The sequence below is a fragment of the Pseudophryne corroboree genome, chromosome 12 (assembly GCF_028390025.1).
Source record: "Pseudophryne corroboree isolate aPseCor3 chromosome 12, aPseCor3.hap2, whole genome shotgun sequence".
Taxonomy (NCBI): Eukaryota; Metazoa; Chordata; class Amphibia; order Anura; family Myobatrachidae; genus Pseudophryne; species Pseudophryne corroboree.
Window position 1 is genome coordinate 51392426 of NC_086455.1, and position 22318 is coordinate 51414743.

General features: G+C 45.0%; 1 protein-coding gene across 1 annotated transcript in view; it reads right to left on the reverse strand.

Moving 5' to 3' along the window:
* Nucleotides 1-5225: 5225 nt before the first annotated feature.
* PLA2G4F (phospholipase A2 group IVF) overlaps nt 5226-22318 on the reverse strand; it is a 136162-nt gene continuing 119069 nt past the window's right edge. The window contains exons 15-20 of the mRNA XM_063947505.1: nt 11893-12030; nt 11340-11447; nt 9164-9358; nt 8586-8752; nt 7967-8153; nt 5226-5762 (exon numbers count right to left, since the gene is read on the reverse strand). Coding sequence (XP_063803575.1) covers nt 5512-5762; nt 7967-8153; nt 8586-8752; nt 9164-9358; nt 11340-11447; nt 11893-12030 — 1046 coding nt within the window. The 3' untranslated portion in view covers nt 5226-5511. The remainder of the gene's footprint in view (nt 5763-7966; nt 8154-8585; nt 8753-9163; nt 9359-11339; nt 11448-11892; nt 12031-22318) is intronic.

Consider the following 22318-nt stretch of genomic DNA (forward strand, 5'->3'; position numbering starts at 1 on the left):
TAAGAAGCCCAATCCGGCTGCAAGCAGGCGAGTTCGCTTCTTCTCCCCTTAGTCCCTCGCTGCAGTGAGCCTGTTGCCAGCAGGTCTCACTGAAAATAAAAAACCTAAATCTATACTTTCTTTCTAAGGGCTCAGGAGAGCCCCTAGTGTGCATCCAACCTCGGCCGGGCACAAGATCTAACTGAGGCTTGGAGGAGGGTCATAGTGGGAGGAGCCAGTGCACACCAGGTAGTCATAAATCTTTCTAGAGTGCCCAGCCTCCTTCGGAGCCCGCTATTCCCCATGGTCCTTTCGGAGTTCCCAGCATCACCTAGGACGTCAGAGAAATAGGGAAAGATCAAGATCCACTTCCACCTCGTGCTGAAGCTGCTGCCACTAGTCATGGCCGAGACGATGAAATGCCATCAACGTCGTCTGCCAAGGCCGATGCCCAATGTCATAGTAGAGAGCATGTAAAATCCAAAAAACAAAAGTTCCGTAAAATGACCCAAAAATCAAAATTGAAAGCATCTGATGAGAAGCGTAAACTTGCCAATATGCCATTTACGACACGGAGTGGCAAGGAACGGCTGAGGCCCTAGCCTATGTTCATGGCTAGTGGTTCAGATTCACATGAGGATGGAAGCACTCATCCTCTCGCTAGAAAAATGTAAAGACTTAAGCTGGCAAAAGCACAGCAAAGAACTGTGCGTTCTTCTAAATCACAAATCCCCAAGGAGAGTCCAATTGTGTCGGTTGCGATGCCTGACCTTCCCAACACTGGACGGGAAGAGCTTGCCCCTTCCACCATTTGCACGCCCCCTGCAAGTGCTGGAAGGAGCACCCGCAGTCCAGTTCCTGATAGTCAAATTGAAGATGTCACTGTTGAATGATGAGGATATGGGTGTTGCTGGTGCTGGGGAGGAAATTGACAAGGAGGATTCTGATGGTGAGGTGGTTTGTTTAAGTCAGGCACCCGGGGAGACATCTGTTGTCCGTGGGACGAATATGGCCATTGACATGCCTGGTCAAAATACAAAAAAAAATCAGCTCTTCGTGTGGAATTATTTCATCACAAATGCGGACAACAGGTGTCAAGCCGTGTGTTGCCTTTGTCAAGCTGTAATAAGTAGGGGTAAGGACGTTAACCACCTCGGAACATCCTCCCTTATACGTCACCTGCAGCGCATTCATCATAAGTCAGTGACAAGTTCAAAAACTTTGGGTGACAGCGGAAGCAGTCCACTGACCACTAAATCCCTTCCTCTTGTAACCAAGCTCCTGCAAACCACACCACCAACTCCCTCAGTGTCAATTTCCTCCTTACCCAGGAAAGCCAATAGTCCTGCAGGCCATGTCACTGGCAAGTCTGACGAGTCCTCTCCTGCCTGGGATTCCTCCGATGCATCCTTGAGTGTAACGCCTACTGCTGCTGGCGCTGCTGTTGTAGCTGCTGGGAGTCGATCGTCATCCCAGAGGGGAAGTCGGAAGACCACTTGTACTACTTCCAGTAAGCAATTGACTGTCCAACAGTCCTTTGCGAGGAAGATGAAATATTACAGCAGTCATCCTGCTGCAAAGCAGATAACTCAGGCATTGGCAGCCTGGGCGGTGAGAAACGTGGTTCCGGTATCCACCGTTAATTCAGAGGCAACTAGAGACTTGATTGAGGTACTGTGTCCCCGGTACCAAATACCATCTAGGTTCCATTTCTCTAGGCAGGCGATACCGAAAATGTACACAGACCTCAGAAAAAGAGTCACCAGTGTCCTAAAAAATGCAGTTGTACCCAATGTCCACTTAACCACGGACATGTGGACAAGTGGAGCAGGGCAGACTCAGGACTATATGACTGTGACAGCCCACTGGGTAGATGTATTGCCTCCCGCAGCAAGAACAGCGGCGGCAGCACCAGTAGCAGCATCTCGCAAACGCCAACTCGTTCCTAGGCAGGCTACGCTTTGTATCACCGCTTTCCAGAAGAGGCACACAGCTGACAACCTCTTACGGAAACTGAGGAAGATCATTGCAGAATGGCTTACCCCAATTGGACTCTCCTGGGGATTTGTGACATCGGACAACGCCAGCAATATTGTGCGTGCATTACATCTGGGCAAATTCCAGCACGTCCCATGTTTTGCACATACATTGAATTTGGTGGTGCAGAATTATTTTAAAAACGACAGGGGCGTGCAAGAGATGCTGTCGGTGGCCCGAAGAATTGCGGGCCACTTTCGGCATTCAGCCACCACGTACAGAAGACTGGAGCACCACCAAACAGTCCTGAACCTGCCCTGCCATCATCTGAAGCAAGAGGTGGTAACGAGGTGGAATTCTACCCTCTATATGCTTCATAGGATGGAGGAGCAGCAAAAGGCCATTCAAGCCTATACATCTGGCCACGATATAGGCAAAGGAGGGGGAATGCACCTGACTCAAGCGCAGTGGAGAATGATTTCAACGTTGTGCAAGGTTCTGCAACCTTTTGAACTTGCCACACGAAGTCAGTTCAGACACTGCCAGCCTGAGTCAGGTCATTCCACTCATCAGGCTTTTGCAGAAGAAGCTGGAGACATTGAAGGAGGAGCTAAAACAGAGCGATTCCGCTAGGCATGTGGGACTTGTGGATGGAGCCCTTAATTCGCTTAACCAGGATTCACGGGTGGTCAATCTGTTGAAATCAGAGCACTACATTTTGGCCACCGTGCTCGATGCTAGATTTAAAACCTACGTTGTATCTTTCTCTCCGGCAGACACAAGTCTGCAGAGGTTCAAAGACCTGCTAGTGAGAAAATTGTCAAGTCAAGCGGAACGTGACCCGTCAACATCTCCTCCTTCACAATTTCCCGCAACTGGGGGTGCGAGGAAAAGGCTAAGAATTCCGAGCCCACCCGCTGGCGGTGATGCGGGGCAGTCTGGAGCGAGTGCTGACATCTGGTCCGGACTGAAGGACCTGCCAACGATTACTGACATGTCGTCTACTGTCACTTCATATGATTCTCTCACCATTGAAAGAATGGTGGAGGATTATATGAGTGACCGCATCCAAGTAGGCACATCAGACAGTCCGTACGTATACTGGCAGGAAAAAGAGGCAATTTGGAGGCCCTTGCACAAACTGCCTTTATTCTACCTAAGTTGCCCTCCCTCCAGTGTGTATTCCGAAAGAGTGTTTAGTGCAGCCGCTCACCTTGTCAGCAATCAGCGTACGAGGTTACTTCCAGAAAATGTGGAGAAGATGATGTTCATCAAAATTAATTATAATCAATTCCTCCGTGGAGACATTCACCAGCAGCAATTGCCTCCACAAAGTACACAGGGACCTGAGATGGTGGATTCCAGTGGGGACGAATTAATAATCTGTGAGGAGGGGGATGTACACAGTGAAAGGGGTGAGGAATCGGAGGATGATGATGAGGTGGACATCTTGCCTCTGTAGAGCCAGTTTGTGCAAGGAGAGATTGATTGCTTCTTTTTTTGATGGGGGCCCAAACCAACCAGTCATTTCAGTCACAGTCGTGTGGCAGACCCTGTCGCTGAAATGATGGGTTCGTTAGAGTGTGCATGTCCTGTTTATACAACATAAGGGTGGGTGGGAGGGCCCAAGGACAATTTCATCTTGCACCTCTTTTTTCTTTAATTTTTCTTTGCATCATGTGCTGTTTGGGGACAATTTTTTTGAAGTGCCATCCTGCCTGACACTGCAGTGCCACTCCTAGATGGGCCAGGTGTTTGTGTCGGCCACTTGTGTCGCTTAGCTTAGTCACAACAGCGACCTTGGTGCGCCTCTTTTTTTCTTTGTATCATGTGCTGTTTGGGGACTATTTTTTTGAAGTGCCATCCTGCCTGACACTGCAGTGCCACTCCTAGATGAGCCAGGTGTTTGTGTCGGCCACTTGTGTCGCTTAGCTTAGCCATCCAGCGACCTCGGTGCAAATTTTAGGACTAAAAATAATATTGTGAGGTGTTCAGAATAGACTGGAAATGAGTGGAAATTATGGTTATTGAGGTTAATAATACTATGGGATCAAAATGACCCCCAAATTCTATGATTTAAGCTGTTTTTTAGGGTTTTTTGTAAAAAAACCTCGAATCCAAAACACACCCGAATCCGACAAAAATTTTTCGGTGAGGTTTTGCCAAAACGCGTCCGAATCCAAAACACGTCCGCGGAACCGAATCCAAAACCAAAACACAAAACCCGAAAAATGTCCGGTGCACATCACTAGTTTCAAATGATAAATAGTGCTCCAGACATTCAGCTCTTGTCATTTTTCAAACCCGACAGGAGCTGATTGGCTGGAGCGCCACTTAACATTTGGATAGAGTGATAACAAGAATATCACTTGTTAAATTTGCCCCCAAGTGTGAAGTGGAGTCGGACAAAGGTTTGTGTAGGGCCCCTACTAATTAAATTGTCAATATATGTGGGAGAAGTTATTAAAAAGTATAATGTGTAAATACTACCATCACCACAAATGTGTTAAACACACTTTAGTGCTCTAGTTCCACGCTGGTGATATAACCATGTGTGGATTCAAGTGGGTGACTGCCCTGTTGTTAATGCAGCACTTTTTTGAAGTTTACCAGAAAACAGAGCGACCCAGCTAAAATGTGGGATAAGGTTTTGTGGTCAGATGAGACACAAATTGAGCCTATTCTAAACGCTGTGTGTGGTGCAAACCTAACACTGCCTATTTCTCAGTAAACACTTTCCAAAAGTAAAGTATGGGGTAGCAGCATTATATTGTGGGGATGTTTTTCCTCAGGGGTCTACAAGTGTCATCCAACCAACCTGTAGCAAACCTGCAAGTATGAAGGGGCAACAATCACTCCCAAACATTGTGAATCCTACCCCAAGCCATACTTGCCAATTTTATTTATCTCCTCTCCGGGAGAAGAACATAGGGGAGATGCTGCTGACAGATTTGGGAGCGGGTGGCTCTTCCCATTCTCTGATTTGTGGGTCTGCAGATTAGAGGTGGGTCTAAAGTGATACCATTCACATCATGTATCCCTGCCAACCTGAGATTCCCCGTATTATCTCCCCATTTTCCCCACTTCATTAGGAAGTGGGTAGGATGCAGGATATTTTCCTACTCTTCTGGGAATTCGGGGAACTAACGGAAAAATGGGCAGTCTCCCGCAACTTTAGGGAGAGTATGCAAGTATGCCCCAAGCGGTTACTGCAGCAAAATGTAGTTCTACCATGTATTAGTCTGCAGCAAATTAATATTTCTGCAAGCAGCATTTTCGAGTTTTTATTTAAAAAAATCAATAATGAATGAGTTTGAATCTATGTTTCATTTGTAATAAAAATATATATAGCGCAAGTCACTATATATAATTTCTGCTTTAGATCCCACTGTGAAATTTCTTCATTACAACTGCCACTTATTCCCACAAACATAAATTTGCCTTAATTTACTCATGTATGCATAAGTTCATGTGCAATATGCTTCCAATCTTTAATAATACAGTAAATATGGAGTCATGACCTGAGTGTAAAAACGGGTGTTTGCACACTGTAGACTATGAAAACAGTTTTTCAAGTTTTGACCAAGTAAATGGCTTGGTCACTTTTTTTTTCCTACGGTCCAATGCGATCTTTAGCACATTCCTAATCTGGTCTTTGTTGTTCAGCACATTATACCGGTTGAGGTCTAGCAGCCGGTCAAAGTCATTTGGTTCATACGTGAAGTTTTTTGTCCGATAAATAGAATCTTTTCCTTTAAGTACAAAGTTTGCCTGCGCTTTCTCTTTCTCCGTCTCACGCAGTACTCCTGTGATGTATGAAGGAAGAAAAAAAAAAAAACAGCCAGGTGAGAGTAGCAGGCCTTGTCCACAAAACAATACTCAGCTGTAGGTTTTGTCATCCTTTATACGCGGAGGAGGATAAAATCTCAGGCAATTTGTTAGACAAACTTAGTCAACACTAGAGTTTTACTTTGTGGGACGGGGCTTTCGATAAAGATTGCTTAATAAACAAAAACCACAGTACAACACGAACACCGTTCTAGAGCCACCCACCTGCCTGCCCGTTCAGACTGTACATTTAACGTACAACGTGGTTTCAAGACTAAACATGGGCGGAATGCATATTTATATGTACGATGACTCAAAAGTGTGACACAGCAGTATGGGTGGAATGGTAATCCCGCCAGTCTGCTGCCTGATGTAGCAATGTTAAAGACACAACTCATTGTTTATATTATCTATCGCAGAAGTAATGTAGCATCAATTAATTTAAGACTTCATGAGAAGGTAAATAAATTCAGTCCAAATCAATCAAGGAAACAGAAATGGAGATAAACCGGGGAAAGAAGTGTTTTGAGCGTGTTGATCAGTTGTTGTAGAAAATAAAAGACAACTAGGGCAATAATAATTAGATTGTAATTTAAGGTAAGTGGTACTGCAAGGACGGAAGGTGATGCCAGTCAGGATCAATTTCCTGGGAATTTAGGCCTGCACAGGATACTGCACCCTGCGGCCTGGTGAGTATGTGGGGCAGCCTAGGTATTGTCAGCCCCACCCTCAGAGAAAAAAACACCCTCTGGGCGGTATCCCCCTGCACACCAACTAATACTTGTAACAATATTTGAAAGCTATATAGTGATAACAGTGGGGTTTCATATTTTATATTTACTTTATTAGCGTAATAAATCATTCAGTTTTTGCATGTCCTAGTTTGGGCGCAATCCCTGGCTAAGTAAGTGCAGGTCTTATTATGATGTTCTTTTCATTACTAACCCTTTATCCTTTGCCTAAGGGGCACAGATAAATAGGAGAATCCACACGATATTTAAGCACCTGTAGAGCAATTATATACTGTCACCACTATTCTGATCTTTAATGCTTTTGCTGCACTTAAGGATGGTATGGCTAGAAAAACCAAGATCATTCTTAAGCCTATTTATTTTATAATCAGGGAGCACTAGATCTCAATTAGTGTCATTGGATAAACACATCTGAGAGTCGTATGAATGTATCACATTCTCATTACTTTTTTGGGGGATCATTATTTGTCACTCAGCTGGATAAGATCAGCTGGGTTAGCCAAGCAACAGATTGGAAGAGTTCTTTCTCTTGCTATGGTTCCTTTCATTCGCAGTCAGTAACGGCAAGTCTCAGGTATCAAGAAGGCTGTCCTCTGCCCTTTGTGGAGGAAAGCACTGAGGTGAACAGGCCTGTTTTGCCCCCAAACCTGTGTCTAAGCCATAGAAAGCAGTAAGAAAATGTGTCTTCCTGACATGATGGGAACTAGTTTGCTTCTCTACTGGGATCACAGCTACAGTTCCACTTCAGAGTCCTGGCTGAGAGGCATTATAGATCTAGGACAGATCATCATTCTCCTGAGGTGTTTTTGTTTTTTTCACTAACAGCCTCCCTGTGGAGCAAATAAAACTGCCTGGCCCTATGTTGGTCAGTCAAATATTACCACTGGTGTAATCACTCCAATTCCAGCAGCTCAGAAGGGGATGGGATTTTATTCAACCTGGTTCTTTTTTCAAAGATCCAATGGTTTATTTTGGACCATTCTGGATCTCAAAAAAGTTTATGTTATGTTCAGGTACACAAATCGAAGATGAGGTCAGGTGATATATTGTCCACAGTATGGAACACCATGGTAGTCATGGATCCATGGATGCATAATTGCATGCTCCAATCTTGGAAGGCCACAAGGTTGGCATGCTCCAATCTGGGAAGACCACACCTCTACATTGGCCTCATCATCTCTACAAGGTAGTTCAGACAGAGCAGTATACAGTGCACTGATACAGGTTATGCTCATTTCATTCTCAATATCATCAGACATGTCTGAAGATTCCATGCACCAGAATACAGAAGGAGAAACACTTATTTTAACCCCACAGAATTGTTTTTTTTTTGTTTGTTTTTTATTATACACAATATGCTTTTAAATTGTGCTAATGTGTCATTACTTATTGTTTTAATGTAAGATAGAGATAGCAAACTGACTAGTTACCTGGTGCTTTGTATGCACAGAAGGAGTCGTTTACCAAAGGAAAATGAAGCACTATGGGTGTTCTTGGGTTATCGGCATCCATGAACAGATAGCATTCTTTAGGTTGTTTCTCATCTTCCTCGCTCACTGTAATCTTGGGGAATGGGATGCCCCTTTCCCTGCAGTACTGTGTAGTTAGGTGCAGGATCTGTAAGACAAGAATACAGATTTGTAGAGAAGTAATGAAGATTGGAGCTCACCATGGAGCATCTTATATGTATCGGCTAGTACTGAACTGACGACTACAACAGAAGAGGCGTTGCTAGAAAATGCTTTTCATACTGAAAGGACAACTGGTCTTAAGCCTGGCTTGAATAAGACACGGATAAAGTGTATGACTGACCAGTACTCTGTCTAGTAAAGTTGTATATCCTCACAGTTTCTGAAATATATGCAATTGAAATGACTAAGATATGACTAAATGTTCACATAAGTACAAACAGTGTGATGGAGTTTTTGTTTTCCCACATATCACAGCTTACCGGGCAACAATGACCTCTTAGATAAAGATACACAAGTGAGCAATGGTGTAGACAGACACATAAGCAATGGTGTAGCCCTACTCTTACACCTGACTCACCTCAAATGGAGCACACCAAGAGTAGTTGAAGGACAATATGACATCAACATCCCTCTCTGGCTGTAACACCAGTGGAAAAGGAGAATTGATTGAGAAACCGCCATCTACTAGGTACAAATTTTCCTCCATTGGAGTTAATAAGTTGGGGAAAGCATCCAAGTGATTCCCTAAGAGAGAAGTACAGTATGCAGTGAGTGACCTGTGGACATTCAGTATGGGGATTATTGCCATGGAGCTCTAAAGAATGTCTGGATGAGGACGAAGGTTAGTCACCACACAACCAGGGTCGGACTGGCCCACAGGGGTACCAGGGAAACCACCGGTGGGCCCCACTGCCTGGTGGCCCACTCTTTCCTCTAGGGATCACGTTCCAGACTGTGCACTTGTATTATACATAGTAGATATGTTGTATTACACTGCACTAGACTATTGTGTATTTCAAACCTCTATGGAGGCTGGTCACACCCCTAAGTATGGGCCCCTACTACTGCATCCTCCCGGTGGGCCCTTCATGCCCCAGTCCAGCACTGCACACAACATTAGTTATTTATACATGATCATTCAGTGACTACCAATACCTTTCCAAGCTACAAACTCCTTTACGCCCACGTAGTTTTTGTATAGGTACAGGCCTCTGGTGAAGTTGTATCGTTCTCCAGCAGTGAACCGAGACTTGAAAACATCCTGGAACAGGTCTGACACTATCCCTCCTGGCATCACCAAACGAGTCTGTAGGCGAGAGGAGTCCCGGAAGTGGAATCTCCGGCAGTCATCTGGAACAAAAGAAGTGGCCTTTTAGGAATGGTATTCTGCATCCGAGATCCTCAGCGAAAGAATATATTATGTGACTCCGCTATAATATAGTCCGACATATTGAAAGTTTATGTTTCTGATATTTATTTGCCTTAGTCCAAAAGCAGTACACAGCAAATAATTATTTATTATCAGCTACAAATCCTAGCTTTCAGTACATTGAAATGTATGTGCAGATCAGGGAAAACACTATATTATTAAATGTAAATTATAATAGGAGGGCATTGTACTGCTTTTAGATTAGTATTTTTGCAAGTGTACTTTTTAGTTCTACTTTTTGTAATATAGTAAGCCTTAATTTGGGAATTAAAAGGTAGTGACATATTTCAATAATATCTATAGTAAAGAAAAATGAACAATAGCCCAAAACATATACAGTATATAACTACAGAAAGACACGTGTGTGTGTGTGTGTGTGTGTGTGTGTGTGTGTGTGTGTGTGTGTGTGTGTGTGTGTGTGTGTGTGAGAGAGAGAATGAGAGAATATATGAATATACCAGAACACTGGGTTGTCCATGGGCTATCACCCAGTCACCCAGCTACTGCACCAAGTCAGCAGTCACCCAGCTCCCGCACCACGTCAGCACTCACCCAGTTCCCGCGCCACTTTAGCATTCGCCCAGCTCCTGCGCCACGTCAGCATTCGCCCAGCTCCCGCGCCACGTCAGCACTCGCCCAGCTCCCGCGCCACGTCAGCACTCGCCCAGCTCCCGCGTCACGTCAGCACTCACCCAGCTCCCGCGTCACGTAAGCAATCAGCTAGCTCCCGCACCACGTCAGCACTCACCCAGCTCCCGCACCACGTCAGCACTCACCCAGCTCCCGCACCACGTCAGCACTCACCCAGCTCCCGCACCACGTCAGCACTCACCCAGCTCCCGCACCACTTCAGCACTCACCCAGCTCCCGCACCACTTCAGCACTCACCCAGCTCCCGCACCACTTCAGCACTCACCCAGCTCCCGCACCACTTCAGCACTCACCCAGCTCCCGCACCACGTCAGCACTCACCCAGCTCCCGCACCACGTCAGCACTCACCCAGCTCCCGCACCACGTCAGCACTCACCCAGCTCCCGCACCACGTCAGCACTCACCCAGCTCCCGCACCACGTCAGCACTCACCCAGCTCCCGCACCACGTCAGCACTCACCCAGCTCCCGCACCACGTCAGCACTCACCCATGGAAAAATATTTTCACACCCAGGGAAATACCCAAATAAAAATGTGCTTTCATTTCACCATGACTAGAGAGAAAGAGAGAGAAGTATGACAGAGAGACTGGCATTGGCAGAGGTAGATGCAAAGGTGGTTATGTAGTAAGCCTTGGAGAGTGATAAAGTAGAGAGAGAGAGAGAAAGTACCAGCCAATCAGCTCCTAACTGCCATGTTACAGGCATTGTTTTAAAAATGACAGGAGCTAATTGGTTGGTATTTTATCTCTCTGCACTTTATCACTTTCCAAGGCTTTAGTACATCTGCCCCAAAGAGAGAGAAAGCGAGAGGTAGGAGTAACGGTAGAGAGATGGAGAGGTGTTCTGACCTGCAGTAGTATCACATTCCTGTGTGCAATGACTGTGCCAGGCTACAATAACTAGCATGACGCATTGTATGCATAGCAGAGCAGATAACAGTATCTACAGTAACTCCCTGCTGTATAACAGCAACAAGCTGGATCTAGCCTGGTAAAACAAGCGTGCGTACCAGCATAATGCAGTTGGTGAATAGATTACCTATACTAAAGAAACAAACTTTTCCCCATGTTAAAGTCCTTTATCAATTATTTCTGCCTATAAACCTTTCATGAAGTACTAATTCCTTGTTGTAATCAAGAGCTGGGATTGGTTCATTGTGCTACCAGTGAGAGAGCAGTTGTGTATCACCCATAGCATATGCAGCAGTAATTCTGCCTTTCATACAACTGTCCATTCATGCTTCCTTACCTATCACCCTGATAACATCGGTCAAAGAATTGAGCCAGCGGATACCCGTACCAGATGCACGAGCCCAAATCTCATCAAGGTTTGCAGCAAACGCACTGCCCCAGACTCCTGCAAAGATGTTACAATACACATTAAGACAGGGGAAGGAATATCTGTATCACCAGAGCCTGAGAGGCAGCCAGTGCAGTATAAGCAGCCAGTTGTAGTATATGGTAGATGTGTAAGAGCATTACGTAGGGTGGCGATGGTCATCACAAGGGCTTAGACAAAAAAATATATATTTTTATAAAAATGCAAGAGGAGGCGTACGGATGATCTATCCCTTCTCTGAGACCCTGTACAGAATCATATTGCATCTATTGTACACAAACATGGGCTGCCACTAACAAAGTGTCCCAGGTGCCCATTATCTAATTGGTTTATATACTTAAGTTGCATTCTCTACTATAAATGAACCTATCTATCTACCGCAAATCTGTCACTATCTGCGCTAGAAACGTCTGATTTTTATGCCGCTACTAAATATGCATTCATACAGATCTTCAGCCCTCACCCTGTAGGTAACAGATCCTGGGTTCTTTCCTCCTGTGGATAAGATGTCCCATAAAGAACTCGCTGGCAAAATCTTCAGTACGGATGAATGCTCCATATTTCCGAAATCCAACTTCGTGGGGGGTAAATTCACACCATTCTAAGAGAGTTACAGAACAGTGATTTATAAAACAAAATGCAAAAAAAAATCACATTTCCTTTAGCCCATCAGTTCATGGGGGTGATTCAGATGTGGGTGGATTGTGATCACTGCAGCTTACCTGGAAGCAGATATGGTAATGCAGCAGGAGGCGTCTGGTACAAGTAGATGCCTCCTGCGTGCAAATGTGATCCAGTGCTGTGTCTGAGGATGCAGCCTCAGATCACTTGCTAGACCATTGGCCCTGAGGTCACGCAGACCGTCCCTGAGGCCAGGAAATCTCAGTCAGGAGGGGATCCGGTCTGAAGATCTACAGTGTCTAGGTCGACAATGTTTACGTTGACCACTATAGGTCAACAGGGTCAGAAGGTCGACAGGGTTTCTAGGTCGACAGGTCAAAAGGTCGACATGAGTTTTTCACTTTTTTTTTTCTTTTTCATACTTAACGATCCACGTGAACTACGATTGGAACGGTAATCTGTGCCCGAAGCATGGCGAGCCAAGTGAGGGGACACGGTGCACTAATTGGGGTTCCCGGTCACTCTACAAAGAAAACCACACCAAAAAAACATAAAACTCATGTCGACCTTTTGACCTGTCGACCTTCTGGACCTGTCGACCTTCTGACCCTGTCGACCTAGTGACTGTTGACCTATAGTGGTCTACCTAGACACTGTCGATCTAATGATCCACACCCGTCATAAGATGGATACGCTGGCCTTGGCACTCCCACAAAACGGAGGACATTCCCGCCCCGAGTGGCTGCAAACTGTCAATCACTTGACATCTACAGCTGTACTGCACATGCACAGTATGGGTCTGGCGCATGCGAAAAGTACCAAACATGGTGATGGGACCTGAATCAGGCCTCATTGATTGTCAACCTGGACTGAGTCTAACACATCAACATGAGTCGTATTACATCAGTTTGCCTGGTGACTCATTTGTCTTCATTCATTATCTGCTTTAACAATGTCATATAACATCTCATGCGTTGGCAGTTGTTGGTCTACAATGTGTGGTAATCGATCTTAGCGGTGTACTGTACATTATTTATTTGGCCATATAGAACCTTCATTTGCTCTAGGATTAGAAAGCGAAAATCAATAAACAAAACTAAGGGCAGTGAAGAAACGTGCGCTCCCTAAAGGAAGGATGAGGGTGAAAGTCAGTCATGCATTGAGCAGACTGCAAAACAAATTACTTTGATAAAGTTTGTTTTACGTCATGAAATAAATTATTAAATGGACATGTTTAAATAGAAATAGACATATACGGTAAGGGCTCTACCAAAAGTAATCCATTAATCACAGGTTCTCAAACTCAGTCCCCAGAACCCCAAACAGTCCATGCAGGTCTATTCACAGAGCAGTGGAAAGAGTGGGGAGGTGAGCCAGTGGAGAAGTTACCCGTGACATTGGCAAGCAATTAGCTTTGAAGTAACATCCATGAAGTGCATTCTATATCATGATATATAGCAGCTCCACTGGCTCACTTCTTCATTCTTTTCGCTGCTCCATGAATAGACCCTGATGTTTTACAGGTCTCCTCACAGAATCAAAGCGACATAATTAGCTCCATCTGTAGATCTTTTAATGTGTCAGTGAATAATGAGTACACCTGTACACTTGCTGGGTGATGTATCAAATGTGAGATTGGAGTCCCCCAGGACCGAGCTTGAGAACTACTGCATTAGATACTTCTTAAATATTTTAAGTTATATGTTTGACAGCATACAGTATATACATTCGCACAAATACTTAAATTCACTGGTTCCCAAACTCGGTCCTCAAGGCACCCTAACAGTCCATGTTTAAGCAGAGCCGTTACTAGACATTTTGGTGCCCTGTGCCAAAAAAAGATTTAGTGCCCCCATATTTAAAATAGGGCAAGTGTGTGCCATAGGCAAAATATAGGGGCGTGGCTTCATAGGGGAAGGGGCATGTTCACAAAAATAATACCAATTCTTATTACGCTGCACAGTAGACTCCATTATTCACAGTAGCACCACTTATACATATTACACAACGTAGAGCTACTTTGACTAATTACTCCAGGTAGAGCCCCTGTCGCTCATAATTCTAGGTAGAGCCCCTTTTACACATTCTACCAGGTACAGTCCCCTTTTACACATTACAGCAGGTAGAGTCCCCTTTTACACATTACAGCAGGTAGAGTCCCCTTTTACACATTACAGCAGGTAGAGTCCCCTTGTACACATTACAGCAGGTAGAGTCCCCTTGTACACATTACGGCAGGTAGAGTCCCCTTTTACACAATACAGCAGGTAGAGTCCCTTTTTACACATTACAGCAGGTAGAGTCCCCTTGTACACATTACGGCAGGTAGAGTCCCCTTTTACACAATACAGCAGGTAGAGTCCCCTTTTACACATTACAGCAGGTAGAGTCCCCTTGTACACATTACGGCAGGTAGAGTCCCCTTTTACACAATACAGCAGGTAGAGTCCCTTTTTACACATTACAGCAGGTAGAGTTCCCTTGTACACACATTACGGCAGGTAGAGTCCCCTTGTACACATTACACCAGGTAGAGTCCCCTTTTTTACACATTACAGCAGGTAAAGCCCACTTTTATACATTACAGCAGAGAGAGTCCTCTTTTGACACATTACGGCAGGCAGAGTACCCTTTTAACACATTACGGCAGGCAGAGTCCCCATTTACACATTACGGCCGGCAGAGTCCCCTTTTTCACATTACGGCAGGTAGAGTTCACTTTTACACATTACGGCAGGTAGAGCCCCCTTTTACACATTACAATGGGAAGGGGGGGGGGGGGGGGAGTGTTTTCATACTTCCTTTCCACCAGCCTCCTCCTCCCGTCCAAACGATGCAGACACAGATGGGGAAGCCCAGCGCCGAAGCCTAATGAGGGACAGGAAGCTACCCGGCTAACTATAAGACAGGCCAGTGTCAGTGCTGCAGCTTTGGGTGGGGGGCGGGTGATGTGCCGGTTCTCCGCTCACAGTGCCTATGCGCTGTGGGCCGGGCACACTCAGCACACACCTAGTTACGGCAGGGAGTGTGAGTAGGCTGCTATAGCATAAGCAATGTGTCAGTAAGCCAGTGCCGTACAGGGTGGGTTGCTATAGTTACAATATGTCAGTAAGTCAGTGCTATACAGGGTAGGCTGCTATAGCATAAGAATGTGTCAGTAAGCCAGTGCCATACAGTGTGGGCTACTATAGTCACAATGTGTCAGTAAGCCAGTGACATACAGGGTGGGCTGCTATAATTACACACAATGCGTCAGTAAGCCAGTGCTATACAGGGTGGGCTGCAATAGTCACAATGTGTCAGTAAGCCACTGACATACAGGGAGTGCTGCTATAATTACACACAATGTGTTAGTAAGCCAGTGCTATACAGGGTGGCCTGCAATAGTCACAATGTGTCAGTAAGCCAGTGACATACAGGGTAGGCTGCTATAGTTACACATAATGTGTCAGTAAGCCAGTGCTATACAGGGTAGGCTGCTATAGTCACACACAATGTGGAGAAAGTCTCTGCTACTATACCTATGTGTAACCATGGCCGGATTATAGGAGGGGCGACAGGGGCGGTCGTCCAGGGGCCCCCACACATTAGGTACCCCCACAGTCTGTCCCCCAGACTTACCGCTGCATTTAAACATAAAATAATTCTTCCTCTGTGGTGGCTCAGCTGTCCTCTAACAGCAGCCGCTGCAGAGGATCTTCGTACAAGAGATTTCCAGCGCCGATGTGGTGAGGTCCAGAGCCGCTGCGACCAGCTCTTTCCTGCCTGTGTTGCAGCAGCTCTGGACAGTCAGTGCCTCGCGGGATTTCACGTCGAAATCACACAGGAAGAGATGGTCGCAGCGGCTCTGGACCCCACCACGTTGGCCCTGGAAATCCCCTTAGTGAGCTGACAGGCAGGTATCCCACACAGTCACCAATGTGTTTAAATATGGTTGTGTGTATTTATATATATATATATATATATATTTTTTAAATTTTTTATTTTTTATTTATTTATTATCTAATAGCGTGCACACTCCTTCCACATACAACTTGCTGCGGTGCTCACACAGTATGCTTAACATGCATCCAAGATTGCGGCACTCAACTGACTGAAATAATCACTTCTCAATACGCCAATTCCAGCAACGTTTCGGGCTTTCATTGCCCATCTTCAGGCAAGAGGGTTATATGTCTTGTGTTGCCTGGAGATGGGCAATTAAGGCCCGAAACGTTGCTGGAATGTCGTATTGAGAAGGGATCAGTACGAGATCCCACCGGACGGGTTCCCGGCGGTCAGACTACCGACACCGGAATCCCGACCGGCACAATCCCGACAGGGGGGCGCGCAACACAGCCCCTTGCCACGCTGCGCTCCCTCTATGGGTGTCGTGGACACTCACAGAGGGAAAATATGTTGGGATTGTGCCAGTCGGGATTCCGGTATCGGTATTCTGACCGCCGGGATTCCGTTCGGCAGGATCTTGACCGCATCCCATTGAGAAGTGGTTATTTCAGTCTGTTGAGTGCCGCAATCTCGGATACATATATGTCACTATATACACAGTATATATAAATATATATATGTGTTGTGGTAAGAACTTACCGTTGATAACAGTATATTCTCCTAAGTCCACAGGTTCCACAGAATAACATTGGGATATGATGAAGCAAAAGCGGATTTGCACCAATCGGTCAAAGCTTTTCAGCCTCCCAGCATGCAACGGGCCCATCCATATATCCCCACCTCCTGGCTCAGGCAAATCAGTTGTATTTCCAAAGCTCAAGGCAGGAGCATCATAGATAGCCTTAATCAAGCGAGAAGAACACACATGCACACCCTTCTGTACAAGAAGGAAGAGGTTAGTGAGTAAAAGGATCCTCAAATCAGGTGCGTCAGGGTGGGCTCCCTGTGGACCTAAGAGAAATACTGTTATCAATGGTAAGTTCTTACCATAACGTATATTTCTCCGACAGGGTCCACAGGTTATCCACAGGACTGGACAGGAGAATCCTTCGCCCGAATTCAGCGCCGTTAAAGGCAAAGGTATCCAGGTATCCGGTCACATGGTCGACCATGTTATGGTCGACAGTCATTAGGTCGACCACTATTGGTCGACATGGACACATGGTCGACACATGAAAAGGACGACACGAGTTTAACTTTTTTTCTTTTGGGGAACTTTTCCATACTTTACGGTCCACGTGGACTACGATTGGAACGGTAATCTGTGCCGAGCGAAGCGGTAGCGGAGCGAAGGCACCATGCCCGAAGCATGGCGAGCAAACGCGGTGTACTAATTGGGGTTCCCAGTCACTTTACGCAAAAAAACGACACCAAAAAAAGTAAAAAAACGCATGTCGACCTTTTCACGTGTCGACCTTTCATGTGTCGACCTAATGACTGTCGACCATAACATGGTCGACCATTCATACCGGAACCAGGTATCCATGGCATAATGTCTAATGAATGTTTCAATGGAAGACCACGTGGCTACCTTACATATCTGTTCTACTGAAGCACCACGTTGTGCTGCCCATGATGGACCTACCCAGGCTCAGACTGGCCCATAGGGGTACAGGGGAAACCACCGGTGGGGCCCACTGCCTGGGGGCCCACCCTCTCAATTATACATTATGAATATGTTACATTATACTGCACAGGACTATGGTGTATTTTCTACAGTGCATTGCTGTTATTATTCTGGAACATTATCATGCATGCAATAGCAGCATTTACTATATATATTATTTATCAAGGGTCCCAGACCATGCACTAATGGTTAGCCAAGCCTTTAAGAATGGGCCCCTACCACTGCATTTCCCCGGTGGGCCTTTCGTGCCCCAGTCCGACACTGGACATACCTTACGAGTAGAATGAGCAGAGACATTAGCCAGAACAGGGAGATCAGCTTGAGAATATGCTTCTGAAATAGTCATCTGAAGCCACCTTAGAACACTAAACAAATCCCCTCTTGCGCTATAAATAATATGGTATGGCTAAGAGTTCAATAAACCAAACTTATTATATATTTTATATGTTTTAATATATAAAAGATATATATAGATATATATTTCACAAATGAACAACTTGACCGGTCAATAAAATCACTAACATTGCATATTCATATATAATATTATAAACTTCCTAAGGAGGTGGATCTAGGCATACTCTGTGCACAGAAAAATATATAATATTATAATAGTAAAGGTAAAACTCAGTCCGTATATTGAACTCAAAAAATCAAATACCAGCTGTAATTTGAACCCATGTAGCAAATAGTATCCTTGAGAGTTACTTTGTATTAAAGTTCCTCAATGAGTTGCCGCTCAGCAAAGAAGAATAATAGCGTTAAAAGAAACTGCTCCACACTGGAGCCTTACGTGTGGTTTCCACCTGCAGTAATAACACGGGAGAGTCCCAATAATAGATGAGGCGGTCTCGGGCTGCGGGAACCGGCGCCTGCTGTGCTGAATATACCCGACTTCCAAGCTCAGTGAGTCCACACCTCTAAGTGCCGTCTGCAAGCACCACAGTTGCGGTTTCTCTCCTCCCGATTTTCGTCTGTCTGGAGACAGTATCGCAGGATGGCAATGTTGTTAGGGTTCAAAAGCTGGTACAGGGGTCCAATACTTCTGCCTCTGACGCGTTTCGCTCCTCTCACGGGGGCTTTATCAAAGATAAAGCCCCCGTGAGAGGAGCGAAACGCTTCAGAAGCAGAAGTATTGGACCCCTGTACCAATGAGTCCCTGTACCATACGAGTCTGTATATTATTACTGTGTTTTCTTTCGCTATGCGTCTGAATACGGTAGATCTGTTTAAATATGATTCAATAATATGTTCTCCTACAAACTAAAATGCAGTTGTAGTTGATGATGTGCTCATATTGCTTATTATACTAATGTATAACATGTGACTGACTGCTAGTCATTCACCAGAGCTTTAAATGCAAATACCGTAGGAGAATGCAGAGCCAACCATACCCGCGCAATACACACCTTGGCAAGGGCGCACATACTGCGGGCATACATGCCCTCACACCTAGACCCAGATTCAGGTCCGCCCTCCCCCAAAATACAGAATCTTGGAGTCAGCATGTCTCTCAATATCCCCGTATGTTCCAGAATCGACCCGACTCCAACCCAGAACGCCTGCAGTGATGGACATTCCCATACAAGGTGCCAGAAGGATCCTCCAGCAGCCCCACATTTGGGACAAACGGCAACACTACTGATCCCAAATCTGGTCAGCCTACTTGGTGTCATATATGATCTGTGCAAAATAAAGAGTTGTATCTGTTGGAACCGTAGTGATTTGGTGACCTGGCTCCAGGGCCGGCTCTACCATTAGGCAGCTTTAGGCGGCTGCCTAGAGGCGCCGGCCATTGGAGGGCACCACTGAATTCATTTAGCAAAATACAGGAATGATGTCTCTGTATGTGGGTCAGGGTCAGTAATGCACTTACAGATGGTGGGATGGAACAGGATAAGGAGCATACACATATATGAAGCCAGAATCCCAGCAGCTGGCATCCTGAATGTTAGTATACTGGGAAGGGTTAGGATTAGGGTAAGGGTAATTAAGTTTATTCAAGATATTGGTAATATAGTGGTGGGGATGCTGCTGTCTGTATTCTGACCAGTGGCATTCCATACCCAACCCCAATTAAATATCCCAACCAGACCCCATATACAGTATTATACATTAGATAAAGAATAGATGGCACTCAATGACTTTTAAAGTGGAAGTATCTTGTGAACAAAGCCACAATTGCTTTTAACTTTGTTACAATATACTTTATCACTTTAAAGTGGTGATCATGACAGTTGGGTTTGCAGGTTAGGGGGCGCTAGACTGAAGCTTTGCCTAGGGTGCAGAGAGACCTTGCACCGGCCCTGCCTGGCTCGAGATCCCCAGTGCAACCTCCCAGTCCTCCACATCTATGGGGCCAAGTCACACTCCCAGCGCTCCTGAAGGGTCGAGAGCCTCCCAGTCCTCCACATCTATGGGGCCCAAGTCACACTCCCAGCGCTCCCGAAGGGTCGAGAGCGGGTCTGCATGAATTGTTTTAAGAAGGTACGAGTAAGTGAAGGAGATCACCTTAACAGTGTCTGCAAAAAGGTCTTTATGGGGAAGGGGAGGAGCACCGGGGGAGAATCCCCAAACTGTGATTGCAAGGCGTGCCTGAGCTGCAAAAATCTGTAAAAGTAAGAGTTCGGGAGACCAAACTCCTCCTTTAGGCGCTGAAATGACAGCTGGGACATTGAAGTTATGGAATACGGAGCCCACACCGCCCCACCCTCCAGAGACCCCAATTCATGGAGCGATGTAGAGTGCCAAAGGGGAGTATCCGGGTCCATAATATCATACCCGAGCAGACCCTTCAAAGCTAGCCAGATCTTCATGGCCTGAAAAACAATAGGAGGCAAGAATCTAGAAGGACTCCCTCCCACCAGAACCTGCGCCGGGGAGAGTTCCGGATATTAACACCTAAGAAACGCCCAGTATAAACCGGCATCCTCCCCTCCTCAAAGCCAAATACAGATATGTGACAACTGAGCCGCATAGTAATATAGTTGGAAGTGAGGCAAGGCCAAGCCTCCATCAACTTTTTCTCTGGTGAGGGTAGTTAATTTTATTCTAGGCCTTTTATTGGCCCAGATCAGGGACGTTAATATGCTATTTAATTTCCTAAAGAAGGCCGGAAAGATGTACACAGGGGATTATAAGAGAACATACAATAGTTTGGGCAAAACTACCATTTTAATAAGGCTAACCCTACCCGTCACTGTCAGCGGGAGTTTACACCAAGCTCTTGACTTGCGTACAATCAGCTGTACAAGTGGGTCAAGATTCAAGGGTATAAAGTCCGAAGGATCATTAGTAACTTGGATCCCAAGGTACTTAAACTGTCCAGCATAGCGGCAAGGAGAATCTCGGGACCGGGGGAGGAACCTTGTTCATTTTCTTAGGACTTCCCAGTGTCCAATTCTTTGCAGAGAGGTGAGAATGATTACTGTGACAGAATAAACTATTTATTTTTGTTTATTTACCTCTAAGTGTCAATTTATTAGAACACCAGTTAGCATAATAAAGTTTTGGGCAAATTGAGCAAAACATTAGTTCATAAAAACAGTTTACAATGCAATACAACAGTTTCTAATAGTGACAATGTATTATTAGATCATATTGACCATATGTAACCATGAATATAAACATTTGCAGAACTTTGTGAATATATGCAATAGTATCACTTCAGAAAATGGACCTCAATTTTGCACAAACACTATACTGTTTACTGCAGTTTATACGATTGCCCCCAAGTCTGTCCGTGCGATACAGTATAATTGGGTACACTTTCCAAGTATCAGATAGAATATCTCGTGATACATGAGGACTCTTGTTAACGTTATTACTTATTAATGCTTTAAGTCCTTGCTTTCTTTTCTGCAGATAATAGTTACACTGTTGTAACAACTATTTGTATAGGAATATTCTCTCTTGCTAATTCTGCCATTTATGAAGAGATGATTTTTTTTTTTTTTAAATCTGTTTATTGGTAAAGAGAAAAATAATACAAGTGTAACACACACATTGTACACAATTACTTTACAGCGACAGTAGTAGCTATGGCAATACAATTCTTAGGATGTAAAGGAATGTATAACATTATTTCTGCACAAAAGCAATCACATACATCGATAAAGGAAGTGATAATAACAGTAGGTTACGGATATTACTAAATATAATGCAAGGATCGGTCGTCTCTCGGTGTCATTAGCAGTGAGTATATGCTAGTCTAAGAGAGTGTTCCCGTAAACAGTAAAGTTGGGGTTAGAAGGGTGGTGATCCCCTCGTAAGTGTCTCTATATTGTACCATGTAGTATATTTAACTACTTTTCGCATGTTGTCACGAGTAGATTGTGGCAAGGTTATCACATAGGGTAGCCATATTGTAAAGAACTTGGAAGAATTGGATTCCGCTCTAAGAGAGCATTCAATCCAGTCCATTTGGTATAGATGTGTCAGTCTAGGAAATAAAAGGGTTATGGGTATAGGGGTTCCGTGTATCCATTGGGATAGTATGGTCTTTTTCGAAGCTGCCGCTATCCGAGCTAATAGCAGTTTATTGCCTGTAGATAATGAGCAACGATCAGAATCATATTGATTCCAGAAAGCCCAGAGTAAAGTTGGCGTAAGAGGGATATTTAGAGTCGTTGTAATGTAGTTACAGACGTCCTTCCAAAATAGCTGTATTATAGGACATGACCAAAGGCAGTGGATG